Source organism: Varanus komodoensis, unplaced genomic scaffold, assembly GCF_004798865.1.
Source record: "Varanus komodoensis strain SLA01 unplaced genomic scaffold, ASM479886v1 scaffold45, whole genome shotgun sequence".
NCBI lineage: Eukaryota > Metazoa > Chordata > Lepidosauria > Squamata > Varanidae > Varanus > Varanus komodoensis.
In genome coordinates, this window is record NW_025336011.1 from 5,792,246 (window position 1) to 5,819,485 (window position 27,240).

Genomic DNA, 27,240 nt, shown 5'->3' on the forward strand with positions numbered 1-27,240 from the left:
TTAAGAAAAACAACTAATATTTTATTTTCCACAAAAATCACAATTAAACAATTCACAGGTGACTTTGTTATTGGAGTACATTCTTGCCACTCAAGAGTAGTAGTGCTCCCTTTCCCCAAAGATCACAGAATCTCTTTGCTCTGCTGTACACAGCGCAGAACAATGTATCAGGACAGGCAAGTTGGAAGGCAGGATGGGTTTCACATATGTGCATGCATAAGCATTTTCCAAATTTGCATATGATAATTCCCCGCCTTACATATCACCCTATAGTTTTGTGCAATACAGTTGCTGGAAGTGCATGTAAACATATATTTTGTCCCTGCTCTTGCATGCTCACATTGTGACAGGACTGTACAATTTTTCTACAACCGAGAAAGTTCACAAAAATTCACTTCCCAAAGTTCACGACTCCTTTAACCTTTGAAACATCATCCCTTCCCAGTCACCTCTTACCCAGACACCCTAACAGCATTTCTGCTCATTCACTACTTTTGACGCTTATTCAAGTGGCCCAAGGGTTGAGGTCAACTGGAATTGCATATGAAACCCCTCTCCAACATCTTATGGGTGGGGAAGAACTGTAGATCAGTGGTACAGCACAAGCAACACATACAGGGCTTTCCATGTTCAATCCCTTACAATATAAAAACTATTTTTAAGGCTCAGGTATCTGTATCTAAGACTCAGGTATCTTAGATCTCTATTTGTCTAAGACCCTAAAGAGAGCATCTGCCACTCAGAATAAACATGGTGGGCTAGATGGACAAATAATTTGACCTGGTGTAAGGCAGCTTCTGGTGTGTTTTACATTCTTACATTCTTCAGCCTTCCCCAGAACTGGAATCCTGTGGTCAGTAGCTTTAGCAGGGACTGCTCCCCTACTTTGGTTGCAAACTAGGGGCAAATTCATTCAGTAAAGTCAGAAAGCAAGCAAAAGGTCAAAAATACATATTATTTCCAGCCTAGAAAAAGTGCAGCTCAAAAGCAGGGTCTCATTGGGAATCCAGGGGTTAGCAGCACAATATATCAGTCCAGGAGGAAACAGGATACTGAAAGTTAAGCATCGGTGCCCTTCTTGCCTAGCACTGATGCTTATAAGTTGTAGGTTTCAGAGCCTCACTTGGGGCTGCAGCACATCTGAGGGTTTCTAGAAGGAACCCTCATTGTGAGGAGAACTCTGCTTGCAAGGAATCCTTTATTCCTAAGGAACCTCTCTTGATAAAAAGGCATTTCCTCTTACATGGGGTTCTCCTGGCCTGCCTCTTCAGACCCCACTGCTCTCAATGACTAACTGGGTTGCTCAGCCTTTGTCTCAGAGGTGCCCCCTTTTGAAGGAATGGACCTGCGGCCATCTGCTTCTGGGTACAAGCTTTTCCTCTGCAGAGGATTCTTCCAGCAAGGGAAGCTGCTCTGTTGAACTGGCAAAGGGAGGAGGCCAGGCTGCCAATACTGATGTGAGGCCTAGCCTGCCAGTCCCAAGGACTGTCCTTATGCACCCATATTCCCTTCCACACCCACACAGAGCCCTGAACACCCAATCTCCATGGTGGCTTGCTAGGCTGGGTCTCAGTCTCAGGCCTTAAGCAGTTCTTGATCGTTTATTTATTTATTTAAAACATTTCTATGCAACAAAGCCTTGGGACGGCTCACAACAAAAACAACATGTTTATCATACATAAACATGTCTACCCTAAAACACACAGAGACTCTGTCCAACTCTTGCACATTCATGGCATGTTAGAAACCACAACTATACTGAATTTGGTTCATGAGGCAGGTAGTGGAGAATAGAAAAGAAATTTAAGCCAGATGAATCTGTGCAAAACGGCAATTCATTTTCATGCCTATATAGTGAATAGTCATCATATTATTCACATTTGTAATGTCAGATTTTCATTTCTCAAAAAATATAATGGAGCAGTCTCTCTTGCATGCTGGGGACACACATACACTCTCCATATAGTGCACATTCAAATCTAATATACTTGTCAATTGTCCATGTCACATACTCCCATATTTCCACCCCCCGCTTGGCCTCATGTGCAACCATCGTGTTGCTTGTGCACCAGGCAAAATGGGCATGGGGAGGTCTTCCAGAAATGTTGCTTCTGCTGCTGACAACTCAGGTTGCTGGGGCCGAGTTGGTGCTATTCCTGGAAAGGTGGGAAGAAAAACCAGAATTTTTATCAGTGGGAAAGAGTCCACAACTTGAGCATGGTGGGTGAAAGTGCAGCAAAGCTAGCAAGGTTGAAACTTTCATGTTAAGTGAAGAATTGTAAAAAATGAAGGTCATGGCTTCAGGAAGACACACAGTCCTTTATTAACGAGGGAGAAAGCTGTAACCTCTCTCTCACTCTTTCAACTTCAGGCTTATTTTATATCTCTTGAAGTAGCACACAAAATGTGAATTTGTGCTGGGTTCTGCTTTCACACAGACTTCTTGCTGTGGCAACTGAGACTGGAAACCAGCATAAGCCAAGTCGTTGCCACAGCAAGAAGCCCCTACAAGTCACTACCTCCTTTATGACACACAGTGTTCTTCCACTTAAGGCAGGATGCGTCCCCTTTGGGCTGACCTCCAAATGAGGAAAAGTCACAACAGTCTTGCTTCCTCCTGACAAAATACACAAAACAGTCTCTGTCTCTTACCAAAGGCACCCCCAGTCGCTGTAAATTAGAGAAAAGGCAAATTGGAAAGGATCTCGGCACTCATCCAGTCCAACCCCACTGCTCAACACAGTATCTAAAATATAGGATGTGATTATAACAACCTTGACACATGGCCACTGAATCTCTTCCTGAATATCTTCAGTGAAGGAGTGCTCAGCACCTTCCAAGACATTTTTGTCCTCAGAAACTGTTCTGAGGTTTCTCCTAACATGTCACTGAAATCTGCTTCTCTGGGGTCTTGTTCTGTTCTCTGGAGCAACGGAGAATATGCTCAATCTTCTGCCCTTTGTACATTGGAAGATAACTCCTCTCTTAATCTTGATTTCTAGACTTGGCACCATCCTTGTCACACTCCTCTAGATATGCAGCAATTCAGCCCTCCCAGACCCATTGCCTTCCAGATGGGGGGGGGGGGGCTACACTTTCCATCATTTCCAGTTAGCCTATGGCCATGCTGGCTGCTGGCGATGAGAGATTCTCTTGCACATCAGGAAGGGACCAGATAGGAGAAGTCTGCTTCAGTTCGTCAGTGAAAAATATGGAATCCAGGACAGGCCGTGGTGCTCAAAATGTGGCCTGAGCAGTGCAGAACAGAATGGAATTGCAACTTTTTGTAGTCCCGACACTATGCTTCAGTTAATCAACCCTAATTTGAACTCTCTTGTTTGGTAGATGCATTGCATGGCTGGCTCATGTTCATATTATGACCAAGCAAGACACTCAAATCCTTTTCCTGTACACTGTTGCCAAGCCAGGTCTACCCCCTTCTAAACTTATTACTTTGATTCTGTATACTTAAATGCAGGACTTTACATTTCCTTTTGATTAATTTCATCTTGTTGGTTTTAGACGACTGTTCGAGCCTATCGGTTCTGAATTTTGATTGCCCCCCATGCTGCTAGCTGGCCCTTCCGGCACTGTGCCTTCTGCAGATCCGATCAGCATCCCTTCTATGACCTTATCCAAGACAGTTGTTTAAAATGCTGAAAATCATGGGGCCTAGGACAGTGCCCTGTGCAATACCACTTTAATCCTCCTTCCAGACTGGTGCAGAGACATGAATGAGCGTTTGCTTGGTTTGATTGTTCGACCAACTGCAAATGCATCTAACAGTAAGATGGATCAATATGCAATATTTGAGTTAGTAGGGTTCTCAAAATTCTTCAAAACTCCTTTCATGTGTTTCCAAACATGAATGCAACTTTTTCTCAGTCAGGAAAAATGCGCTTTAAAAATATGTATTTTAAAAAATGTGCATTCCCCCCCAGCCCCTTAGGCACAAGTGTTCATTTTCAAACATGAATGAAAGTTCTGGAAAATGCAAACAACTGTGTTCCTGCTCACATTCAGGGTTGTGAATGGAAGATTTCTGCATGCTTTGCAAACAGGAACCAAATTCTCAGTATCCATACCACCAGTAATAACTGTTGCAAGCATGTCTCTCCTTCGCTCTTTTCCTCTGGGGCAAATGCTGACTGAGTGCCCCAAAAGACAAGGACAGTGTGGGAAATGTGAATGGCCAGGGGAACCCCAGGAAAGTGCCAGCATTCATTGGCTCTGCCAAGGTCCTGGGAACTCAAAAGTTGCAGTGCTGATCCTGACTCAATCTGAAGTTAAAATATTTACTTGAAAGTTTGCTCACTACTTGGAGACAATTTTAGCTGGCCTTTAGAAAGATCTTACCTAACTACTGCTTTTGATTACCCTAGCCCTGCTGCCCATACAAACATACAAGGGAACAACACAGCTATGCTCTTATGCATAATTCTTATGCCTCCACATGTTCTCTTCTACACTGTTGCTTCATAAACACTGTTGCAAGTTGTCCCTGTCCCCCCCACAACAATGGAAAAAAAATAAGCTAAACTAGTTTAAAGGAACAAAGAACAGCCTAGTTGTCAAGCTTTGAGCAAACTGCCACAGCCAACATGGAACATAAAGTTACATTCCATGCTGTAGGAACTGCCTAGCTTTCTGTCAGTTTTCATTATATCACATTGCACATTACATCCTTCCTGCTAGGAGCTCAGCACAGTATATACAGAACAAGCCCTTTTTTATTCTTACAAGAACCCAGGAATGGTTGGCTCCACGCTGTTATAATATGGCAGATAAAGATAATATTCTGGCCTCACTCCTACCCCTTTCTCTTTCTTCTCTGGACGATTAGATATATCACCTCTATCACCTCAGTTCACTGATGAACATTGACCTCAGTTCTCCAATTATTTCCAGCTCCCAGTCTTTGGATACTGCTGGAAGCAAAGACTGAGATCTCAACAATTGCTGTACCTTTCATAAGGTGGAGGTGGCGCATCATGCATGCCTGAAGCCACCAATGCTTGCTCATAGGTGGGAAGTCCTGGGGCTGACTCTGGCTTTGGCTCCTCCCCAGAGATGCCAAGAGGCAATCTGTGTGGCAAATTCTCCTGACTCCTGTAGAGGGAAACAGAAAGAAGGATCAGGAAGGTTAGAGCAACCCACAAACTACTCCCATGGAAGGGCTGGTTGCTTCTTATCAAGCTTCAATAAACAAAGACAGCAATGACAATGACAACAAGTACCATGACAACCACCACCACCACCTTTTGGTTCAGGAGAGCTTTTCAAGTACTACTTAGAAACCACCTTGTCTCAACACAAAGGACTTCTCCACATTAAGTATGACCAACCAAGCCCAAAGAACTGGATCTTTCTTGACCACGACAACACTGTTAATTCCAATTCATCACTAATCCCTGCATTTTGACTGGGAAGAATTTTGGCACCCCAGGACCGAATGGTCCTCTTAGCACTAAAGGAAAGGATGTGCAACTTGTGATCTAAGTCTTAGAAACTACAAAAAGACCTGGGGGTGGGGGAGCTCTGCTTCCTTCCCCATCCTTTTTTTTCTCTTGTGTCATGTCTTTTTAGGTTGTATTCCTCTGGACAGGGACTGTCTTGTTTTTATTGGCTATACATAAACTGTACCAGGAATCTTTTGGTTTGAGAAAGTGCATAATCATGCTATAAATAAATAAATAAATAAATAAATAAATAAATAAATATTACGGGTGTGAAAGGACAGTATGCTCTGCATTATTACATAGACTCTGAGCCTAGGTCTGGCATGCTACTATTTAGCATTTGCCACCATGACCTGAAGCATCTGATACGACGTCATTTTAGAGCAGCCTTCCCCAACCTGGTGACCTTCAGAGGCTCTTGGAATGCAACTCCCAGAATCCCCATCCAGCAGGGTCATTTGACTGGCAATTCCAGGCGTTGCAGTCCAAACGTGTCTGGGAGGCACAAGGTTGGGGAAGGCTGTTCTAGAGCAGTATGAAAAATGCACATGGCGGCTTCCCAGCTACCCAACACTAGTGGTAAGAAAGGCTACACTTAGAGTGGGCATCAACAGGAGGAGCCCACCAGACCGCATTTTAGCTTGAGTCTCTTTAAACCAGGAGAAAACAAGATTTAGCTTACTAGTTGGCACAGTGAGTTAACTCTTGCTCTGTGGTAACAGAAGTAGATTTAACCAGTGCATTGCATTACTCTATGATGTCCTCCTTAAAGACATGTGGGAATTGATGCCACTCTATGTTGTGGTGTTCTGTCACCCTCTGAAGCTTGGAGACAGCTCCCTCTGGTGATGAGCAGCCCGCTTCACACTGCAGATGCCTGTGCAACCACACGGTGCAGTCGGGAGCTCTGGAAGGCTGTTCAAAAGACTTCCCTGCATGGCCACAGTAAGACGGCTCTTTGAGGTAGCTGTGGTGGCCTCCTGGTCCTGCCTCCAGCCTTCCCTGGACCTTGCCTTGTTTCCTGCTAGCTCTTGCTTCTGCCCGTGCCTTCAACCTGACCCCATCTTGCCAGGTACCTGTTCCCTGTTCTTCCCAACCTCACCTTGCCTGGCCCTGCTTCACCTGGACAGTATCTGACCTCAGCTTGCCTCTGGGTTTTGCCTTTGCCTCTGCTTCTGCCATGTCTTGTATCTGAGCTTTCTCGGTTCCTGACCTTGCCTTCCTTTCTGGACCTTGCTATGCTTTTAAGCTCCATTGGCCCAAGCCAGCATGGCCAGTAATCAGGAAAGCTAGGTGCTGTAGACCCAAATGTCTGGAAGGCAGCAGGTTTAGGAAAGCTGTGGTAGAGAGATATCAGATAAGGAATACCCATCCCATTAAAGAAGACTAGGATGGTAAGAAAATCGACAAAATGTCTTTCTTTCAGCACGCAAAACCTCTGCATAATATGCCCTAGCAGTGGCATCACAGCAGGCACCAAATTAAGAAAGCTGGCATTCTACCAGCCTACTCATTATCACTGGATAATATGTATACCAGCAGCAGGTAAACATCTGCTTCATACCAAAAAGCCAGTTGATATAGTGAGGAAACAGTCACTGTAAGGGCAGCATGTCTCTGTTCAAATCAGTCAGAAGCAAGGTGTCTTACCCTTTCAGTACCTGAAGGAGCATCACCTTCAATGTCTGCTGGAAACCCACAATCTGGAATTCTGCAGTAAACTTCCTGCAGACTCTTTCTTCTACTGCCTCCCAGGTTAGCCATACACTTCTATCTTCAGCTAAACCCACCTTCCTCAAGCTGAGGCCCCCCGGCTTTGTTGGACTACAACTCCCATCATTCCCATTCAGCATGGCATTATGAGAGTTGTGACCTGACGTGGCTGTGCAGGGAGGTGTCAGATTGGGGAACATGGATGCAAGTGATGCCTTTCATCTAGCTGTTCCCAGCATCATGGCAGGTTCCAGTGTCTTTAATGCAAAGAGACAGCATGGCCAGTCTGCCAATAGCATACAGTACCCGCTTAACATAAACATGAAGGTCGAAACGAGGATGCCATAAGGAGCTTTCTCATAATGTTCTGTTTCAAAAGGAAAAGCAGCTGTGAGGGCTGCTGAATCAGGTCATGGCCACCCTGGCACTGGGGAAAGGGCATACCTTTTCCATTCTGCCATTTTTATGTAAATTGATCCCCAACACTTGCATTTACCCCATCGAGAAAACAGAGGCGGGGAGAGAAACAGCATCCCCTTGGCCCTCAACTGTGGGCAACCCACTCTAGCATCTTAGGGGTGGCCAGGTTTGTATTTTATAGAGGACATGCTTCTATTTTAGAGAGCTGGCAGAGGACTGGAAGACGACCTCCATCTGATGAGCTGTCCAGTCTACATCTGGTTTAAAGTCAAAGAACTGTCAGCAGGGAGAGCAGCCAGGACCTTGAAGTTGCTCATCAGCGCTTAGCACCTGGATGGCAGACCGAGCAAGCACATAGGTCACCTGGTCACCGTCTTCCCCACCATGGTGAGATGGCTTTTATTAATAGTCAAATAGTCGTTCTCATTTTCAAATCTGCACCTTTCCCTATACATTTGCATATGCAAACAGAAATCCTTTTTCAGTGTGGATGTATAAGTAACCACCCTAGATAGGCCTAACTTGGCCCAAGGTGCTGGAACTGTATTTCTCTCTCCTCTCTGCCTCCTACACACAACTAGCATATCTCCTTGGACCCTGACCCATACCTGGACCGTCTTCTTTCCTTAGCTCGGTATTTGACGCAATACATAGCCACAATTGCAATCATGATTGCAGAAACCAGTGCTGCTACCAGGCCAGCTACCAAACCAGCCACATCCACACCTGATGCTCCTGCAGAAGCAGAAAAAATTGAGGGAACATTAGTGGCAGCATTTGTATGTGACAATACAATCTGTCTTAACCTGAAGCAGAGGTGTGGAGCCTCTCACAGCCCAAGACCAAGCTCAGTTTTGGGAAAGGTCTTGGGAAGGCCACATTCCAGTGGTGGGTGGGCCTGGGGGCAAAAGAGGCGCAAAAATACCAGAGGCATTTCAGCTGTTTGGAACACCCAAAAGCCAGAAAACCACCAAAGTTGGACAGGTGGGGGAAAGGAGAAGGGGAGCATGACTATTGGGGGACCCAAAAGGGATGGTTTTGAAACCCAGGTAGATCAGGAATTCAGCACCTCTGCTCTAGTAAGCACCCTAAAGTGGGTACTGCCCCCATGATTCAGAAGAGCCTAGAGCAAGAGAAGAATTGGACTGCTGTTTCTTAGAAAAGAAGAATCTACATGTCTTGCAGTTAAGTGCTGGCATTAAAAGTAGGTTCTGGGCCTACTGAAGAGCTGCAGCTCAAATGAAAATTTGACATGTTTGTCTCTTTAATGGTAACACTGGATGTCACTTCTTATCTGCCTCCTGCTACCATATTAACTTCAGTTTCAATAAAAATAGTGCATGTCACTGCCCAAAGGGCATCTAGAATTGGTTGGTTTCAAGGTGAATGGCTACCAAGGATGAAACAGAACTACATAGTATTGTTTCAGTCTCCTAGCCCTTATCTTGTGTTTAAATCTGATTCTATGTTAGCCAAGGTATAATGTTAAGTCTGCATATATTTAAATAAATTGATATAGGCAATTGAATAATAGTTCTCCCTCTACCTGTTCTTGTTGATAACTTTACTATTAATTAACTAGTTAAGTGCATACATAGTCCTATGCATGTTTAGAACAAAAAAAAAAAAAAAAAAAAGGCCTACAACTCCCAACATGCCCCATACCTGCTGGTGCATTCTGGGAACTGTAGGGCTTTTTTTCTGCTGGGAACTGGAAACTGTATTCCTAAACATAGGATTGCACCTTAAGAGATGGAAAGTTAACTGTCATCTGCACTACTTTTGTAGGACAGAAAAGCTACTTCAGCCTCCCCCAATTTGGCGCCCTCCAGAATTTTTATTCTTGTAAGCCGTCCTGAGGCTGCCGCAATAGGATGGCATATAAATGTCTTAAATAAATAAATTCCCATAATTCCCACCCGTCATGGAAGCTGTAGACCAATATATCTGAAGGGCTGAGCTATGTGTGTTCACTCCTCATACCTGCTGTATAAAGAGAAACTCCGGGGGAACAGGAGTTTTTATTTCCCTTTATTATTAGCTGTTTTGGGATGGAATAAGAGATAAGTATCGTGCTTCCCCACTTCCATTTGGGCCCTTACTCACTTTTTCCTCCTTTCCCATTGTGTACATAACTCTCCCAAAAGTTTTTCTGCAAGAGATAACAAAAAAGGGCCGAAGTTAGTATGGCATGATGATAAACAATGCTTTTCTCCCTATCTTGGCATCCAGGTCTTTAACTACGGCATTCTTGTCCCTGTAACCAAGACCCAGGGCCCATACTAACCCTCTTAATCTCACTAAACCCAAACCCAGAAACCTTGGACTCTGCCTTTTATCAACTCTCCATTCCCTGTCTGTACTGTAGCTTAACCTTAGTACTCCATTGTTTTCCCACCCCCTCCATCTCCTTCCCTATCTTTCCTAATAGGGTGGCCACTAATTAACAGCCCAAAAAGAAGAAAAGTGTTATCAAAAAGTGGGTGGCAATTTTGCATGCAATTTGCCCTGCTAATGTATACGAGTTATAAATATATGTATACATACATGTCTCTCTCTGGGTGTATATGTGTGTTATGTATGCATTAGATGCAAAATTAGAAATATGTGCATAGTACATGTCACTATAACGTGGAAGATGGTGAACTGCTGACCCATGTGCCTGCAGAGCTGTTCAGTTGGCTGTCCTGATGCCCATAATACATTAGCAACCTCAGAGGCGGTTTTAGAGTTCAGCCCGCTAGGAGTGGAGCGCCACATTTTTCATCTGGACCCTTGAATCTCTGGGAGGCCATCTGCCTCTAACCCTGCTTCGGTAGGTACTTGCTGAAATACAGGGGCCCTCTTGATCTGTTGCACCTTATCCCTCTGGATCAGATGGCGTTTTGCCCACATGTGCTTCATCTCCTGCTGGCTGCCTTGAATCCTTCTGCCTGAGTTTTTTTTTCTGAAATCAGATGCCCTCCTGTCCCCTATCCATACTTCTTTCTTTCTTTTTACAAATAAGGCTAATCCTTAAGAGACACAGAGGAAGAGAGCATAAGTAAACTGACATAAGCAATTATGTGCTTTTTTTAGTACCTAGACTACCCTGGGCAACAGCAGTTCTTATGTTTATCATCAACATATCATATTGCATTTTATACCTATCTTTTCCCCTCTTGTGCTAATGTAGCCCACACAATCCTTTTCCTCCCCATTTTGTCCTCACAACAACCTTGTAAAGTAGGTTAGACTGAGAATCAATGACTGGCCCAAAGTCACCCATTGAGTTTCAGGAACAGCAGCAAGTAGAACCTGTTCAGACCAAGACTTTAGAATCAATACACCACACTGATTCTCTTTGAATCAGAACTAGATAGGGCAAAGCCCTTCAAACAGAGGATGCCTTCAGGGGGCACTTCTGTAGCAACCAGTCAAATAAAGGACTGTCCTGTGTAAAAGAGGACACAGGCCCTTCTGCCCTAGGTTAAAAACTCCTTAGTACAGAGAGCTTGTCATCTTATACTTTCCAAGGTGCTTGCTACAAGAAAACCTAGGTCTCTGGCTGAAAATGGGCTTTCCCTCCTGTTCTTATGCAGAACTAAGCTACAACCTGAAAAAAATATCATTACAGAAGCATACAGTGTAGTTCACAAAAGACTTTCCCTTAAAAAAGGAAAATTTGCAATCTTCACAGTTATGAAGAAAGCATCAAAAAGGCCTAGGCATTCTCTGTGAAAATACTGAAAGAAAAACGTGGAGGCATATATACTTGGTATAAATCCTGGTATTCAAGCTTCACCCTACAATCCACAGCTTTCTGCCCTCCGACACCCATTAGCCCCTCCACCTGTTCAGAGAGAAGCTCAGCTCTCCAGGACCAATGTTGCTCATCACTGCACTCTCTACCCAAATGAGTTATGCAATCAAAAAATAATTAGCAGAACACATTCTATCTGGAGACACCAAGCTCTATAGTTCTTTGTATGAATGTCAAACCTCAGACAAATGAGATGTTGCAGAGTTACTCACAGTGAAACCCATGTCAGCTTCAGTTTCCTGAACAGCCTCCAGAGCGAGTCCACATATGATGTGACAACAGCACAGCAACCACAGTCTCAGTGATGGGGACAGTTTAACCCACTCTAGAAGCTTGGAGCCATTCACACCCGAGCAATGGCATTGTGGCGCCAGGGCTTGCAGTGGTGTAGCACCTGCACCTTTCATAGGCAGGACCAAGCCTCACTGCCACTGCCACTGCCTATTCAGAACGTTCTGCACCCTCCAAGCTTAGCTGCAATCCTCACTGTGCCTTGGGTGGAGCAAGGTAGTGGAATTAATTTTCCCAGTAATTATATACTGTTCCGTGTTATAATGCAAAGTATGGTGGGGTGGCTTGCTCATGAATGCATAATTAAGCTTTATAAAAGACCTGCTCCTGGTGGAGGTGAAAAATGCTAGTTTGCTCATATGGATTAACAGGGCAGCCTGTATTTGGAGCACAGTTGTTGGAACTGTCATGATGAGCACCTGCATTTGCAAATTTACCATGGTCTCTTTGACTGCAAGAGAACACATCCTAGGGGAGTGATGGCGACACTTGTAGAGAACGAGTGTCCAAACTGCAACTCAAAACTCACTTATTCATTGCAAAGTGTCAACGCTGCAATAAAATCTGAATACTGAGGTTTTCGTTTAGAAAAAACAACATGCTGGGGTGACTTGGCTCATGTGCCGACAGAGAGGGTTCTGTGTGTCCATTGTGGGACACATGCCATAGGTTCGCCCCCACTGTCCCAGGGCCTCTTAATATCTCCCAAAGCATTGTTGGCACCATCTCTAAATAGAGGAGGCTTGTTTCTGTCTGCTCTTCACCAATCGGAGAGTAATACTTACATTCTAAAATGAAGAGCTATTGCTGAAGACCACACAGAAACCACATGGCCCGATGTAGAAAAACTATTCCTAAAGGCAGAAACATCATCTCCTTGCACACAAAGAGTCAGAAGGCGACAAGGAGGATCTTGGTGCATCAGGCCTAAGGCTCATCTTGACCTGCATTCTGTTTGCACCGCGGCCAAGATGCTTCTGAAAAACCCGACAAGCCAGACATGAACACCGTTGTAAGCACCGTTCTGCTCACTCACCTACCCTCTCTCCTTTAGCCAGCCTAAAAAGACTAGATGATAGTCCTCGCTGATATATGAGAAGGGAAATTCCAGGCCTGTCAAAAGCAAACAGGACCCACATCTTCAGGATTAAGCCCCAGGGAAACACAAGCCACAAAGAACCAATTTCATGGGCCAGAGACGGTTTCATCAGGAAATCCCCCTGTCCTTTTGCTGGGCCCTACCCCCACCATCACCTCTATTATAGTCTGCAAGAAAGCTAGGCTCCGAGCTGAGGTGACTATCTGCCCCACTTCATAGAGGACGGCCCTCTCTTTGAAGGGATGTCCAAGACAAGTTTAAAGATACTAGACCATAAGAAGGCACAGCAGGGGCCTCGAAGTGGCACATTAATACCAGGCACATGATCAGCAGGCAAGCACACAAACCACTGTCTTTTCCACCACAATGAGATGAATCGATAGCCTTTCTGCTTATAGCAGTTCTCCCCAAATTTGAATCTATAAGTATAAATTAGTACATGCAAATTTGGGTCTTCCTGTGTCCCCCTTTTGGTGAAGCATAGGCAAAGTTTGCTGTTATCGGTTCACCTCCTCTTAATGAATCCTGGCAGGCTAACCTGGCTGCAAAAGCTTCACTCCAAACAGCAATGGGCAGCGGGATGTAGCTGCCTTTAAATTTCCCTTGGTGCCCCAGAGAAGTGTATTGTGAGAAATTATAAGAGTATCCAGACCCCTTTCACTGGGTGTTGCTTGGAGTGCTGGGCCGAGGAAAAAGAAATTAAGGGGTCAGGGCTCGCATCAGCCCAAGGATGCCAAGTGTTGATGCCAGTCCCAGTTTTGTGGCAAACAACCGAGTCCCTTTTCACAGAACTCAGAGGAAACAACTGCTCCCATGTGACCGCTTCAGGAATTCTGACTTCAAAGTAGTCACATGCAGTTCACATTGTGACCTCTAGAGGGTAACAGTCTACAGGAAAAGAAGCTTCTTAATCTTAGGACATAAATCACTTCAAGAAAATAAGCTTAGCTGAAGCTTTTTATTTCAAATGTGGTTTTAATAGTTTCTGCTTAATTTTTAAAATGACATTTTAGAACAGTTTTTTTTACAGTCGTTGGGTTCTAGTTTCTGGAAAACGTAAAATCTACATAAAATGCTGCAATGCTCAGTTTCTAGCAGCTGTACAATCAATTCAAAGTACCAAAATGCATAGTCAGACACCTTAATCACAACCAATCAAAATTCCTAATTCCTAACAAAGATATTGTCCAACCAAGTGTAAATATTTTTTTTCATGGATCAGCATGGCTACCTTTGTTTTTTGGTAGGTGGTCCTTTAAATGGCCAAAGTCACCAATCTGCAGGTTTCTCTCTAGAACCCGCTATTGGATTTATCTATTGCTGTATAAGGCAAGTTGCAACTCTGGAGAGTAAGACTCAAATCCTACACTAACCAGGGAATAAATCCAAAGAACTCATTGCAACTTAATTAGGGGAAATATGATCAGGATTACACTGTATATTTGATGTAACGCTGAACATGTTTCCTTATCTATAGGTAGCCTGAACAGTTTCTGACCCCCACACTTTCCTTTACTATCTCAGCTGCCTTTTCCATCCTCAGGTCTTGATAGCCATGTCTATACACAAGACATTTTGTTGTCTGGGGCAGATGGACAGGCAGAAGGAAGCAAATGGAGCTTCCGCAGCAAAGTCAGCCTGTTCTGGCCCTGGAGACAGAAAATTCTACAAACACCTCTTTCCCTTTCCCTGGCAGTGCAAATGCAATAATAATTAAATAATAATTAAATAATGAATAATTTGCTAGGTTCTCATTATGTCCCAAATCAACCATCTGAGGCTCTAAAGAATGTATACGTGTTGTGAAAACACTGTAACTCCTAAGAATGTTACTGTTTGTAAAAAGAGATGTATGGAAAACCTCAGGCAGAAAGATCCAGGGGAAACAACAGGAGGGAACGCACACATGAGGAAAAAGCCACCTAATCCAATATTGATGCAACCAATATTTTCAGAATCACTGTGCCTTTATTATATTATCACTATTATTTTTTTCCAGAAAGTTACATGAAAATAAACTTTTTATAAGTGGACTTATGTCCCTGAAAGCTTATTATGCCACAGTAATGTGAGAGGCTTTATGGTGCCAAAAGGCATTGTGGCTTTTGGACACTAAAGAGAAAGATGTGCCTATATTCCTCCCACATTTATTTGCATTTCTGTAGCTGAATGCAAACTCCTGCTACCCACACAATTTTGGCCACATGGAACCAACAAAAAGCAGGTACACTCTAGAAAGATGACTGTAGGTCCAAGGCGTACCAGGTACATTCAAGAAAGCTAGCAAGCCTGGACAAAGTACACATGCATCTATCACCTTAGCCCAAATTTCGACACTTCTGTTCATTCAAATCCCTTTTACAAGTAAACCTACTTCTATTTCCTCCAAGGTGAGGGACTTGGACCAGCTTTGAGGAAACAACAGATGAAGAAGGCCTCTCACTCTCCATCTGATAGGTAAGCAACCAGTGCACCTGCTTTTTCTTTATTCTAGGCTTTGCTGCCTATGATGGCTCAGCATACAAGTGCAATTGCCCAGAAGCAGTTGGCCGGATAGGTCTCAACAGGGCCTGGCACAGTCCGAGAAAGCTGGATGACAGTGGTGCTGTTCAGGCAATTTTTGACTGTGGACTTTATGAAAATTATGACCAGACTGTGGAAAGTTGGTAACCGTTTCTTCTCTAGTTTAAAAGCTGTTGCCCTCATGCTACATTCCCTATAAGTCAACTAAAGGAGTGAATCCTAAGGTCTCCTAGTAACTGGAAGGCTATTGAGTTCAGAAGGAAAAGGCAGGTTTATATTAAGAGAGACAGTAACAACTGGAATAGTGCTAAATATTGAGGCACTATTGAAACGATCTAGGGGTCCGTGTTCAAGTGGGCTGGTTGTGACACTGCCCATGATCAGGAGCTGAAACCAATCCACATTCTGAACTGGCTGTGAGTATATAACAAATGCTGTGATGCAAACCTACAGATATAAATTAAACCTATAGCCTTAATTGTGACCTCTAATTGCAAAGGCTGGGAGGGTTGTCATGTTTAATAACATAATATGGTGACAGTGTCCTAAACAGTGGACCAGAAAAAAGAATTTAAGAAAGGGCAACTGCTGGTGTTACAGAGGTACAGTGGTGGGGAAGCTGCACCCACAGACTTTCACCTTTCCGTAGCATTTAAGGTCTCATTGATTTTGAGCAAGGGCGGAAGAGTCACAGAAGGCTCCTTTAGCATTGTTTGTAGTATTGGTGCAATTTAAAGTGCAGGCATTCACCATGATGGTCCCCATGGGAGAGTTAAAAAATGCAGGCAATTGTGCTGATCTATATCAAGAGCCCAGTTCTAGAATTTTTCACCTCTACAAGAAGCAGATGTAAAGCAAATGGGTAATAACTGCCTATAAAGACCAAGCCACTCCAAAATACTTTGTGTTATATATAGAGAACAGTATACTGTTACTGGGGATATTCATTTCCCCCCAGTCACACTAACAGGAAGTCTGAGGAGGGTGCCAGATGATATCAGCAAACCAATCATTCCTGTGCTGCGTTCCTGAGACCTGGATTCCACATTGCCACTGGAAAAACAAGAGTCCTGCGGCAACTTAAACACTAACAAATGCATTGTAGCACGAACTTCCTTGACTTCATCTAATTGCATCAGATGTAAGCAGCAGTCTCCTCAGCTGGGGGGAGTGGGTGTGCACACTTGTGTACACGCACACGCACACACACACACATAGACAGAGGAGTGTAAAGAGAAAAGCAAGTCAATACTGTGGTCAAATAGCAATGTACTGCAAAAAGCATAGCCCATGATTCAACTCAATTAAAGCTTAAACGGAAGCAAAATAAACACAATGGCCATTCACAACAGCACTAATTGGTGATAACGCAATCACCTTAGCATTGCTAAGTTAATTAATACAGATCCTGGAACAGGAAACCATGGGCTCATTTGCTGCAATAGTCCAAGGGGGTTATTCTGCTAGCATTATTTGGGAATCCCATCATGAAGCCAGTACCCCTCTTAGTAATGGGCTAACCACTTGCCACAGTCATTTAGGGTTATTCATAGCAGTTTTTTCTGGTTTTTAAACAATAAACAGCCACTCTGGGCTGTAAGGATTTTGAACCATGATTACCATCAGCTTTGAACACTTTGTTGGTCATAATATCAATGTATCACTTGTGAACACACGGGAGCACTGCCGAAGATGTTTCTGCAACCAGCCACAGAGATAGCATGCCATCACACCGATTCTCTTCTACCTGCCCTTGCAGCCCGAGTCTGAAACACATGCTCTTCCATCCTTGAGCAGCCAAGAAGGTATTCATGCACACATTTTGGCACATGGGAGTTTTCCCCAGTGAATTTTTGGAATCCTTGGCTGGTCTTGCAAGTGCTTCCACACAGCTCCAGATTGTGACTCACATTGCCTCTGGAAGCTATTTTAAAAAATCATCTGAGCCAGATTATAAACTGGCAACCTAAAGCTCTGGCATATTGAAGCATTTCTATCAGCCTTTCCCAAGCAGTTGCTTTCCAAATGGATTGAATTATGATCCTACACTGCATGGCCACTGCAGCTCAATACATTCAGAAAATGCCAGATTAGGCCAGACTGAGTTGTACAAGCAACTCAGTATTTTGGAATTTAAAAGGAAAGGGAAAGGAAGGGGTGAAACCTTGGCCCCCTCCACTGCCCACTTGCTTGGTGGTTTTCTAGCTTTTGAGGAGTTTCTCCCTCTTCTAAAAGGTTGAAATACTACCCCACCCCCCAGTTGTCAACAAGAGCTTTAAAGTAAAATATGTGGGGATTTTTGTATTGTTTTTGTATTTTGTCCTCATCTCCTCTGCCTTTGGCCTTGCATACAGCTGGAATATGCCCCCGGCACAAATCTCCAAAATTGAATTTGACCCTCAGACCGAAAGAGGGGCCTACCCCCGCACTGGGGGTGCACTTTACAAATGAGGTGACTTGCTCCCACAACCAGCGAGAGTGGAGGGCATAAGCTTGGGGAAAATAAGAGTGGAAGCCAGGAGGGGATTGTCCTAGGGTGCAAGGTGCAAGAGAGGATGGAAGATGGGTTGGAGGAGTTGGACATACTCTAGGAGGAGTGAAGTTCAAGGAGGGACAATTAATCTCGGGCAGTTTCTATGGCAATTCTTAATGGTTTTCTTGTTTACTCATATGCAAAAGAGTAGTGACCACACAGCCTGTCAAGATATGGAGTGGTAGCACAAAATCTAAATAGATACAAGTAAATGCCATGCCAGAAACCACAAAAAGGGTTTATTTGAATTGCTTTCGGTGAACAGAAAAGGCCTGCACATGGACAGCCTTGCACACCGAGAGCTTTTCCTCTTCAGTGCAATAGCTCTTCTCTTCATGGCTCTTTCCAGAAAAGCAACATGCAAATGAGCTGTGACCTAGCTACATATTTCTCTCAGACAGCCATTTCAGGGTGCTGCTGGTTTCACTCCCTGCCTCCCCAAGCCAGACATGGTTTTGTAATAAGATGCCCAAGGCCTTGCACATGATTCTTCTAAACTATGCTTGGAATCTACCTGCTCCCAACTTCCCAGACGGGTCCTGGCAGGGTTAATTGTACTTAGACAACAACACTCTTTGCTTCCTGACTATTAACCAATAATGTTTTGCATTTGCAGCCTTCTCAGAAAAGTCTTGGAATCTTAGAACACCAGGACTTGGATCCAGATTTAGTCAGAGTGGCTAAATTTATTTATTTGTCTGAATAATCCTAATTGTGCATCTAGGCAAATAAATCAGCCCGTGCAAATATAATGCAAATCTGAGCCTTTTCTTTTTCGTCTTTCTTTTGGCAGTGCGTAAGTAGCCGTCCTCTAACCCAGCCCAAGGCCTGTCCCCATACTCAGCTGTTAAGATGTCATCTTCAAAGACTTCACGGGCTTCCTCATAGTTGCAAACTTCTTCTTTGCATTCACGTTCCAGGTTGTCTGGGACAATCAGTTCAAAATCCCAGCGGTTGTAAAGTGGCTTACGACCCAGGAATCTGAGTGCTGTAGGGTCATCCAGGAACACTGAGAACAGGAATGAGCAGACATTATCCTAGAGCAGTTCTAGGAACAAGACACCTCTGCCTCCTCAAACAGCCTCCCCAAACTGCGGGGTTCCAGCTGTGTTGCACTACAACTCACAGAATCCCATAGTGGGAGATTGAGGTGCAGGTTTGGAGATGCTTCATGAAAGGGAGCAAGAGATGAACTTCTGAATTCTTAAAAGGGGCATGCTATATATTGCAGCGGGTGGAATCTTTAAACCTTATGCGATTAGTTTCTTATCAGAACCTAGAACAAAACAGCAGCTGGGGTCAATATTAGTGGGAGTGAGATGAAAAATGCTGGTTAAGGGAGCAGAACCATCTATTGCAACTCATGAGTGACAGACTGGAACTGCATAGACAGATCTGTGTCTCAGTTCCTATATGTGAGTGGTTCCAATTGGCTAGCAGAATTGCACAAAGTCCTAGTCCAGCCTGGCAGGGAGTCTGTCATTTTTCCTGTTATTTTATGTGCTGCAGTGAAACTGTTGTGCAACATGAATCTCTTGCCAATCAGCTGTCAATCAAACACAGATCAACCAGCAGACCCTAACCTGTCTCCTGCCCACCCGGAGCAGGCCTTAGGTGCTTCCCCTTCCTGATGGAAGACTCCTTGCACCAACAGTCAGAAGTTTCTGTGCAGCTCTTCCCTCTATCTCGCCTTAAAGGTAAGAAGCATGATGGAAAAAGTGGTTGCAAAATGCAGGAAACTTCTGAATGGAACATGAAGATGTCACAACTGCTGCCTCCTATAAAATTCTGTGTACGGGAACAAGATGACAGCATTACCTTGTACACCGTTCTGAAAGCTGATTGCTATTTGAATGGTTTGTAAGAGCTCTAAATAAATAAAAGCATCGTCTGGAAATGCCTTGGATGGATGGAAACTGCTTGAGCTGCCTAAATGGAAAGGAGATTGGGCTGTGCCTCAGAGCTGTAGCTTAGTGCTAGAACACCTGCTTTGCTTCCAGAAGGTCCCAATCCCTGGCACCTCCAGGAAGGATAGGAAAAATTCCTTTCTGAATTCCTGGAGAGCTACCTGCTGCCAGTCAGTGTAGACAATAACCATTTGACTCAGTATAACGCAGCTTCTGATGCAGAAATTCTTAATCCCCTCCTTATACACCAGCTTTCCCAGCCCGGTGCCTTCAGATACATTGAACAGCATGGCCATCAAATTATGAGAGCATTGGTTGGGAATCATGGAAGTTATAGTCCAACATGTTTGGAGAAAACCAGGCTGGAGAAGGCTATATGCACTTTCAGTCCTCCAATGGAGAATGCCTATGAAAAGGACTGAGAGGTAATGTCCTTGTGTGTGTTGTAAAGTTGGAGTATTTAAAAGCTGTGATGATGACTGTGAGCTCATAGTTGGGTGTATTCTAACTAAGCCTGATGTTGGGTACAATCCAACTGGCACATCTTCAAGTTATACCCACAATTAATGTCAACATGCCCGAGTCAACCAAGCACATTTTGGCTGTCGGGAAAGCAAGGGAGAACCCTCCATTTTGACAACAAGTACCCTCAGTAAATTGCTCCTTCTTCAAATTACCTGGATCTTCTTGAGCATGTTCATGCTCAGGGTGCCTCTCGGAGGAGCCAGCGAGACCAGGGACTAGGGCTTGGAAGAGCAAAAGAAGACACTGGGGACTCCGCATGACAGGTCCTGAAAGGAGAATGTGGCACAGTTGCCAAGCACTGGGTTATCTCAGCGGGTACTGAGACGAATTCTTGGACAACGTTCTTCTCACCCCTGGCCTCTTTCTTGTCTGCCAGTGTTCATGTACAGCAGGAGTGGGTAACCTGCAGTCCACAGCCTACTTTCAAAAGGCCTCTGTGGGTGACAAATTCAGACCTCGGGCAAGAAGGAAAGATCCCTCCTTGGGCAGTAGGGGGTTGCTACATCATAAAGCACATTACTAAAAGAGGATGCCTATTTGCATAATATTTGCATATGCTGATTTGTATGCATTGATGCAAATTTAGAAATAATCACTATAATTTCGATAGCAATACAAGAGATCTCACCAGAGTGAGGAAGACTGATCAGGCAATCTCAGTACTCTCTCAGTCTGCTGCCCTGGCATCAGCTGTTCATCGGTCCCTGACTTTTCTCCCGCTTGGAGCTCTTTGAATTTAAACTAGACATGGACCAAATAGCCCTTTGAATAGAGGACACTTCCAAACAAAGGGCCATCCTTTGTAAAGTAGGATACCACACTGGGAAGGTTGTTCAAGGCAGTCAAAGAGTATTACCAGGAACCCTAATTAGGTAATTCACATTAATAACAACAGCAAAATCTCTGTAGAGTCCACGGCACATTGGGGTTTGCCAGCAGGCCTTGGCTTGTCTAGCTAGTTAAAAAGTCAGCAGCCAGAACTGTGCTGAGATTCTTCTGAATACAGAATTGAATGTGGTGACCTTCCCTTTTCAGGACTGTTCTTCTTAGTTTCATTTTATATCACCCAATAGCCAAACCTCTTCACGGTGTGCATTCCGACTGTTTAGTCAGAAGGAAGTTATTCATTTCAATTAGGTTTACTTCTTTATAAGGGCAAAATCAATATTACAAGTTCATTTGAGGCATGTTTACTCTGAAGGAAAATCTCATTTGAATGGAAAGAACCATAACTCAGTGGAAGCATAGCTGAAAGTGTAAAACCTTGGAGAGCCACTACTATTCATTGACTTGGTTTGAGCATAATAGCAGTCCTGAGTATGGGTTGGGTATGAGTGCGGTTGTTGAATTGTGGATTATGACATATGAGCTCTACACTGTAGTTTAACTATAGGAATGTATCACAAATAACCCAGAGTTCACAACCCCAAAGCAAACAATTATTTTCCTGGGTTGGTTGTGGTTAAAACTCCTATGATCTGGTGTATATGAAAGCGCAGCAAATTAATCCACAAGTTTGCCACATGGTACAAACTTGTGGATTAACCCACAATTAACCTATAGGGAGAATAGGTTGTAAGCCATCCTGCTCAGTTGAGATGGAACAATGCCATTGCGCACCTGACAGATGATTGGGCTCACCTTGGCTTGTTCATCACTTCCTTTGCCCTTCAGTTCTCCCACCATTATCCAGGGTCCTTCACACTAACACCTGTCTTGCCACCCCATTCCCACTCCAATAACTACTACTAGGGTTTAGGGGGATTTGGGGGGAGCACCCCAAAACACAAAAAAGCTGGGGTCTTTTTATTCTTGCTGTTGGTCTTTTGCAGATGCTCAAGCACACATTTATGGCTGTTTGGTGTGTGTAGTCTTATCTTGTTAATAGCCTTGCAATAGTGGTCAACGAGAGCCAGAAAGTGGAGTAGATAATGTATATGGAAAGGAGAGATTGCATATAGGATAATTTGTGGACAATTGCCATCTGTCAACTGGCTACCTGTCAACTGAAAAGTAACAGGGAAAAATGGTGAAAGTTGGTGCACCAAAAGGGCGTGATGACAATATCACTTCCTTAGCAATGTGATCCTCTAGCTTTTAATTGTTGAACGGACAGTCTTCTACCATTTCGACCCTGAGTCTTCAGTTGCTCCAAAAAGGGGAGATATTAATTTTCCCTCCCATTTTTTTTAAAAGGTTCCTTTTTGACACACTTAATAATGCAGTTGCTGTGGTACCCTGGCAGATCTAAAAATGCACATTTTGGGAGACTGGGAAACAGGTGCAAAATTGGCTGCAAAGTAAATAGAGGAGAAAATATGCATTACAGTGACTCCTCTGTTACTACAGTTGCACTTAGTTCCCCTCCATCCACTGTCCTGCCTTTAAATTGGCAGAACTTTCCCCTCAGTTTACTCTGTAATTAATAAATGTGTATATATTTCCCTGCCCCCCCAAAAGTGTGCATATTCCCAACAGTTAAAGAAGAAGAAAGGGTCTTAGAAATGGCAGACTGCAACAGAGCTAATGGGGCACCAGCACTAGTTGTATTTAAACCTGTCCCCAACCCACCCATGGGGATGCCATTCACTTGGTTTCAATCAGACACCTCCTTAGATCCCCTTTTCAAACTGTTCCTGACCCACAGTAACAGTGGCAGTAAGTGTGGGAGGGAGTTAATAGGTTCCTTCTTGGAGCACCTGGAAACTTGGGGAAATGTTGAAATTATGGTAGAGGACAATGAAAACACCTGTGATCCTCCAGATGTTTTTGGTGTACAACTCCCATCAGCCCTAATCAGCACAGGCCGTGATACAGAATGATAGGAGTTGTCTACCCAGCCATCTGATGGGTTAGTGATAGTACTTGCTTGGTAGGGTGGTCTTGCATCCTACTTTACAGAAGACAGTCCTCTGTTTGAAGGCATTCTCTATTTGAAGAGCTAACCATTTCACACCCCATGGGAAGATTAAGAGCTCCAAAGAGACAGAGAAGGCAAGACCCTTGAAATTGCTCATCTGCATTGAACGGCCACACAGGAGGCTGGCACACGAGTCACTCTCTTTCGCAGAAGACAAGGCTCCCATACCCTTAACACAGTTTTCCCCAACTAGCTGCCTTCCAGATGTTTTGGTTTATTTCATGTTTCAGGTCCAGCCAGCATGGATAGTTGTCAAGAATGCTGGAAGTTGTTATCCTAATCGTCTGGGGGCACCAGGTTGGGGAAGGGTGATGCAACAATTGTGTAGAACAGTGGTTTTCAACCTTTCCACAGCTGTGGACCGATGAAAACAGGAAAACCACCTTGGGGACTGCTGCAGTAGAAACAAATCACCACACACATAATACAGTATTCTGTGTATTAATTTCCAAACACAATACCAAAGAGAGAGAGAGAGAGAGAGAGAGAGAGGGAGGGAGGGAGGGAGGGAGGGGAGGGGTCTCCAAAACAACCAGAAACCGAACAACAAAAAAATGTCAAAAAAAGAACAGACTATTGAAATAGGTGCAGCATGGCTCCCAGTCAGTTCCCACTGAGCTGTCCCTCCCCTCTTTGGCCCTCCTGGCAGCACCGGCGCATCCCCCGCAAACATGATGCCAACCGAGGAAGAGGTGGTGGAGCACAGCCAGCCCCTGTGCCGGTCGGCAGCGAGCGGGGTGAGTTCCCCCCACGGACCGGCAGGAAATCTCCCGCGGACTGGTGCCGGGCCATGGACTGGTGGTTGAAAACCGCTGGTGTAGAAGACAGCTTTTTGCTGGTGCAACTGTCATGTGGTGAGGAAAGCTGCGCCGACAGAAATTGCACCAGCATTATAGGGAGCGTGCCCAGTGCCATGCTTCAGCAGTACCCACCCAAGAGTGCCAAGGGATTCAGCCTTTGCAGGAGCCAAGCTCTTCCTGAGAATGTTCCCCTTCCTCTTTTTAACAGGAGTACACAGAAAAAGCACCTTGATGTCAGAGCCAGGAATCCTGGGTTCTCAGGGAGTTGTGTGGGGAGCAGAAGACTAGAGGATAGAAACTGGAACCTGACTCCCTGGGATTCAGGGAAAGAAGTTTTCTGAGAAAGAAGTTAAATTTGGTGCATTGAAACCAAGATAGGTTGAAATTTTTTTTTTAGGTTGAAATTTTTTATTTAAATAAAAACATACTATGGAAACTGAAAGTACTGAGTACATTGTCCAGCTATGGGTGGAAGATAAGGAACACAGAATGTTTGCTCAGTTCCCTGCCTGACCTTTTGCAGCCTTAGCTCTAATAGTGGAACTGGGATATAATGCAAATCAAAAAGCCTGGTCGTTATGCTCCCAAGATGGAATCTATTGCAAATGAGGGTATTTATAGAAACCAGTCACCCTACAATCTCCTGAGTGTCCACTGTTAAAGAGAAATCCTGTGCTAAAGTGACTAGGGCCAAGTTGTTCCTCAGCTGTTTCCAGAAATCTGCCTCTTGCAATGGCAAATAGCTGGTTGGTTTCCTTTAGCTTTATCAAGCAAGTTAATGATTTCTAGCCCAGTTCTGCTTTCACATTGGTCCCACTGTATTCAACAGGGCATACTTCAAGTCTTTCCCAAGGCAGTTTCTTGTGCACCAAACACCACATGATCTAAGAGGTGTGTCCTTTGCATGAATGATGCGTCACAAATTTCTCAGACTGCATATTGCTTTACTGAAGTCCCTAATAATATATTGCTCCTATAAGTGGTTTCTTGGCAGTCCAGTGTAGATGGACAACCTCAGGCTTAGAACTATTTATAACATAACCAAAACTGAAGTAAAATCAGGCACTTTCCTTCACTTCCCTAACATTTCATATATAATGGACTTTGGCATGAACACATCCCCCCTATACACACACACAAACACCTAAACTGTTCTGCAGTAATTCTGGAAGTGTTTGTTAAAAGATCACACTTAAAATTATAAATGAATATGTAAAGTTTATACAGTCCTTTCAGATCTTAAATATGCTTCAAATATGTGCTCTTCTAATCTGCACAACAACCCTAAAAGGTAGATGAGTTATTATCCCCATATTGCTAGTATAAATAACATTCTAGTACCTTATTGGGACCTCTAAGTCAGGGATAGGCAGAAAGTAGATCTCCCGATGTTCTGTACTTGAATTGCTGAGCATTGGCCATGCTGGCAAGTGCTTCTGGGAGATCTATTTTTTTGCCCTCTCCAGGGCTGGGACAGGCAGGCCTGGGGGCAGAGTCGCGTGACTTGTGCATGGTTGTGGTGGCACAGCCTTGTAGTTCTAAGTACAGAGTCCTGTGATTTGTACTATCACCTGGAACAGGATCTAGTATGTGCCTATCATCAGCTTTACCTAGTCCCTCCAGATATGTTGGATACAAGTCCCACCTCATATGGGAAATGTCCATGCTGGCTGGGAACGATGGGAACAGCAGTCCAAACCATCTGGCAGGGCACCAAGTTGGGGAAGGCAAGACCCAAAGTGTGTATATTATTATTATTATTATTATTATTATTATTATTATTATTATTCCATTTCTATGCTAATACTAAGTGGGTATTAGTGACTAGGTGGGTCAGGGGGGAAACTAGCTTTGTTTTACTCTTCCCACCTATAAAAGCAAAGCAAACCTAGCCAAATTGGGACTCATTTTCTTGATCTTTTGTACCTCTACATGGATAGCAGCTGTGAGGTGACAGTGTAGCACCATAAATCAGTTACACAGTGCAATCGCCTATCAGTCTTTTCAGAAATAAGTCCAAATGAATTCACAGAGACTTAGTTCCAGATAAGTGCAATGTATAAACTATAAGCTTAGGGTGCAATCCTATACATGCTTAGACTGAAGTCCCACAGCAAGGCTGGCTGGGAAATCCTGGGAACTGTACGACATTTTCCCACTTAAACATGCGTAGGATTTTGCCTTTAGTGAGCTTCCTGATTTGTAGCTTGGTCTTTTCGTTGCTATACGGCTGCACCAGTTTATTGTTGATTAATAAATTTTACTTCCTGATTTCTGTTCCCAGAAACTGGGACACAAAAGAACAATAACTACTCAAGACTTAAGCATATGTTCTCAAGATTTTAGACATTGCCTGGTGAGTTGAAAGTGAGGCTACAATCCTATGCATATTGAACTGAGAGTAAGTCTCACTGAACACAATGTGGCTTACTTCTGAGTAAGCATGGATAGAATTGTGCTGCTAGGGTACAGTAAAAGGGCTCAGTGTCATATCTTTTAGATAAACATATTTCATAGGAAACCTATTTTCCCATAGGAGAAACTAAAATGGATCGTCACAATGCTCGGTTCCAGCCTTGCCCAGCATGTTGTCTCCCAGATGTGCTGAACTACAGCTCCTATTCCCCACATGGCCACCCTGAGGACTTGTAATCCAGCACATCGGAACATTCTGATGATCCATTTCAATTCTATATTAAACCGGGTGGAGCCTTAATGGTTACGATTATGGGCTGATGCTGAATTGAACTTCGCCCAAGCGTTAAACTTCCAGCTCTGGACTGAAAAGAGAGCTCCTAAACGGCCCTAGGAGTACTGCACAACCGAAGGGAAAAAACCCCCCTGAAACTAAAAGTTCCCTTCCCTCCTTCAAATCGTGGAAAACCAGAAATTGTTCCCTGCCCTGTTAAGGCACGGGAAAAAAACAAGCTTTGGGAAGCAAAGTGCTCATGTGAAGAGCCGGTTTGTTTCCGAGCTGCCCGTGCGCTGCCAGCTCACCTGTGCGGAAACCGTGGGCAGAAAGCAGGGGCGTCGGACACTCGGGGAGCGGTTGCCCAGGAGCTTCTCTGCTTACCCACGCCAGAAAGCCGGGGGGCAGCGGGGAGACGACCCAAGCATCAGTGGGCGGCGGGGAAAGGCAGAATCGGAGATCTCTCCATCGTCGTCCAGGGCAGACGGGGAAACGGTCGGCAAGAAAGCGAGATCTCCAGGGCTGGACGCGGGAGGAGCTACTACAGGCGAGCGCCAGG

At 44.2% G+C, this 27,240-nt stretch overlaps 1 protein-coding gene across 1 annotated transcript; it reads right to left on the reverse strand.

The window, feature by feature from the left end:
- On the reverse strand, positions 1 to 27,240 carry PRRG2 (proline rich and Gla domain 2). The gene is made up of 7 exons (XM_044444779.1): positions 26,990 to 27,240; positions 20,425 to 20,538; positions 18,686 to 18,849; positions 9,699 to 9,744; positions 8,201 to 8,327; positions 4,966 to 5,109; positions 1 to 2,156 (listed from the first exon to the last, which is right to left on the reverse strand). Exons 2-7 carry the CDS (start codon positions 20,528 to 20,530, stop codon positions 2,126 to 2,128), a joined length of 618 nt encoding a protein of 205 aa, XP_044300714.1. The 5' UTR covers positions 20,531 to 20,538; positions 26,990 to 27,240; the 3' UTR covers positions 1 to 2,125.

What these genes read in the sequence shown, in the direction of transcription:
- PRRG2 (XM_044444779.1), bottom strand. Translation starts at nt 20,530, where the DNA reads ATGCGGAGTCCCCAGTGTCTTCTTTTGCTCTTCCAAGCCCTAGTCCCT. An exon ending in CAATGGGAAAGGAGGAAAAA is followed by an intron (nt 8,328 to 9,698) that starts GTGAGTAAGGGC and finishes CTGCTTCTGCAG; the next exon opens with GAGCATCAGGTGTGGATGTG. An exon ending in AAGGAAAGAAGACGGTCCAG is followed by an intron (nt 5,110 to 8,200) that starts GTATGGGTCAGG and finishes TTCCCTCTACAG; the next exon opens with GAGTCAGGAGAATTTGCCAC.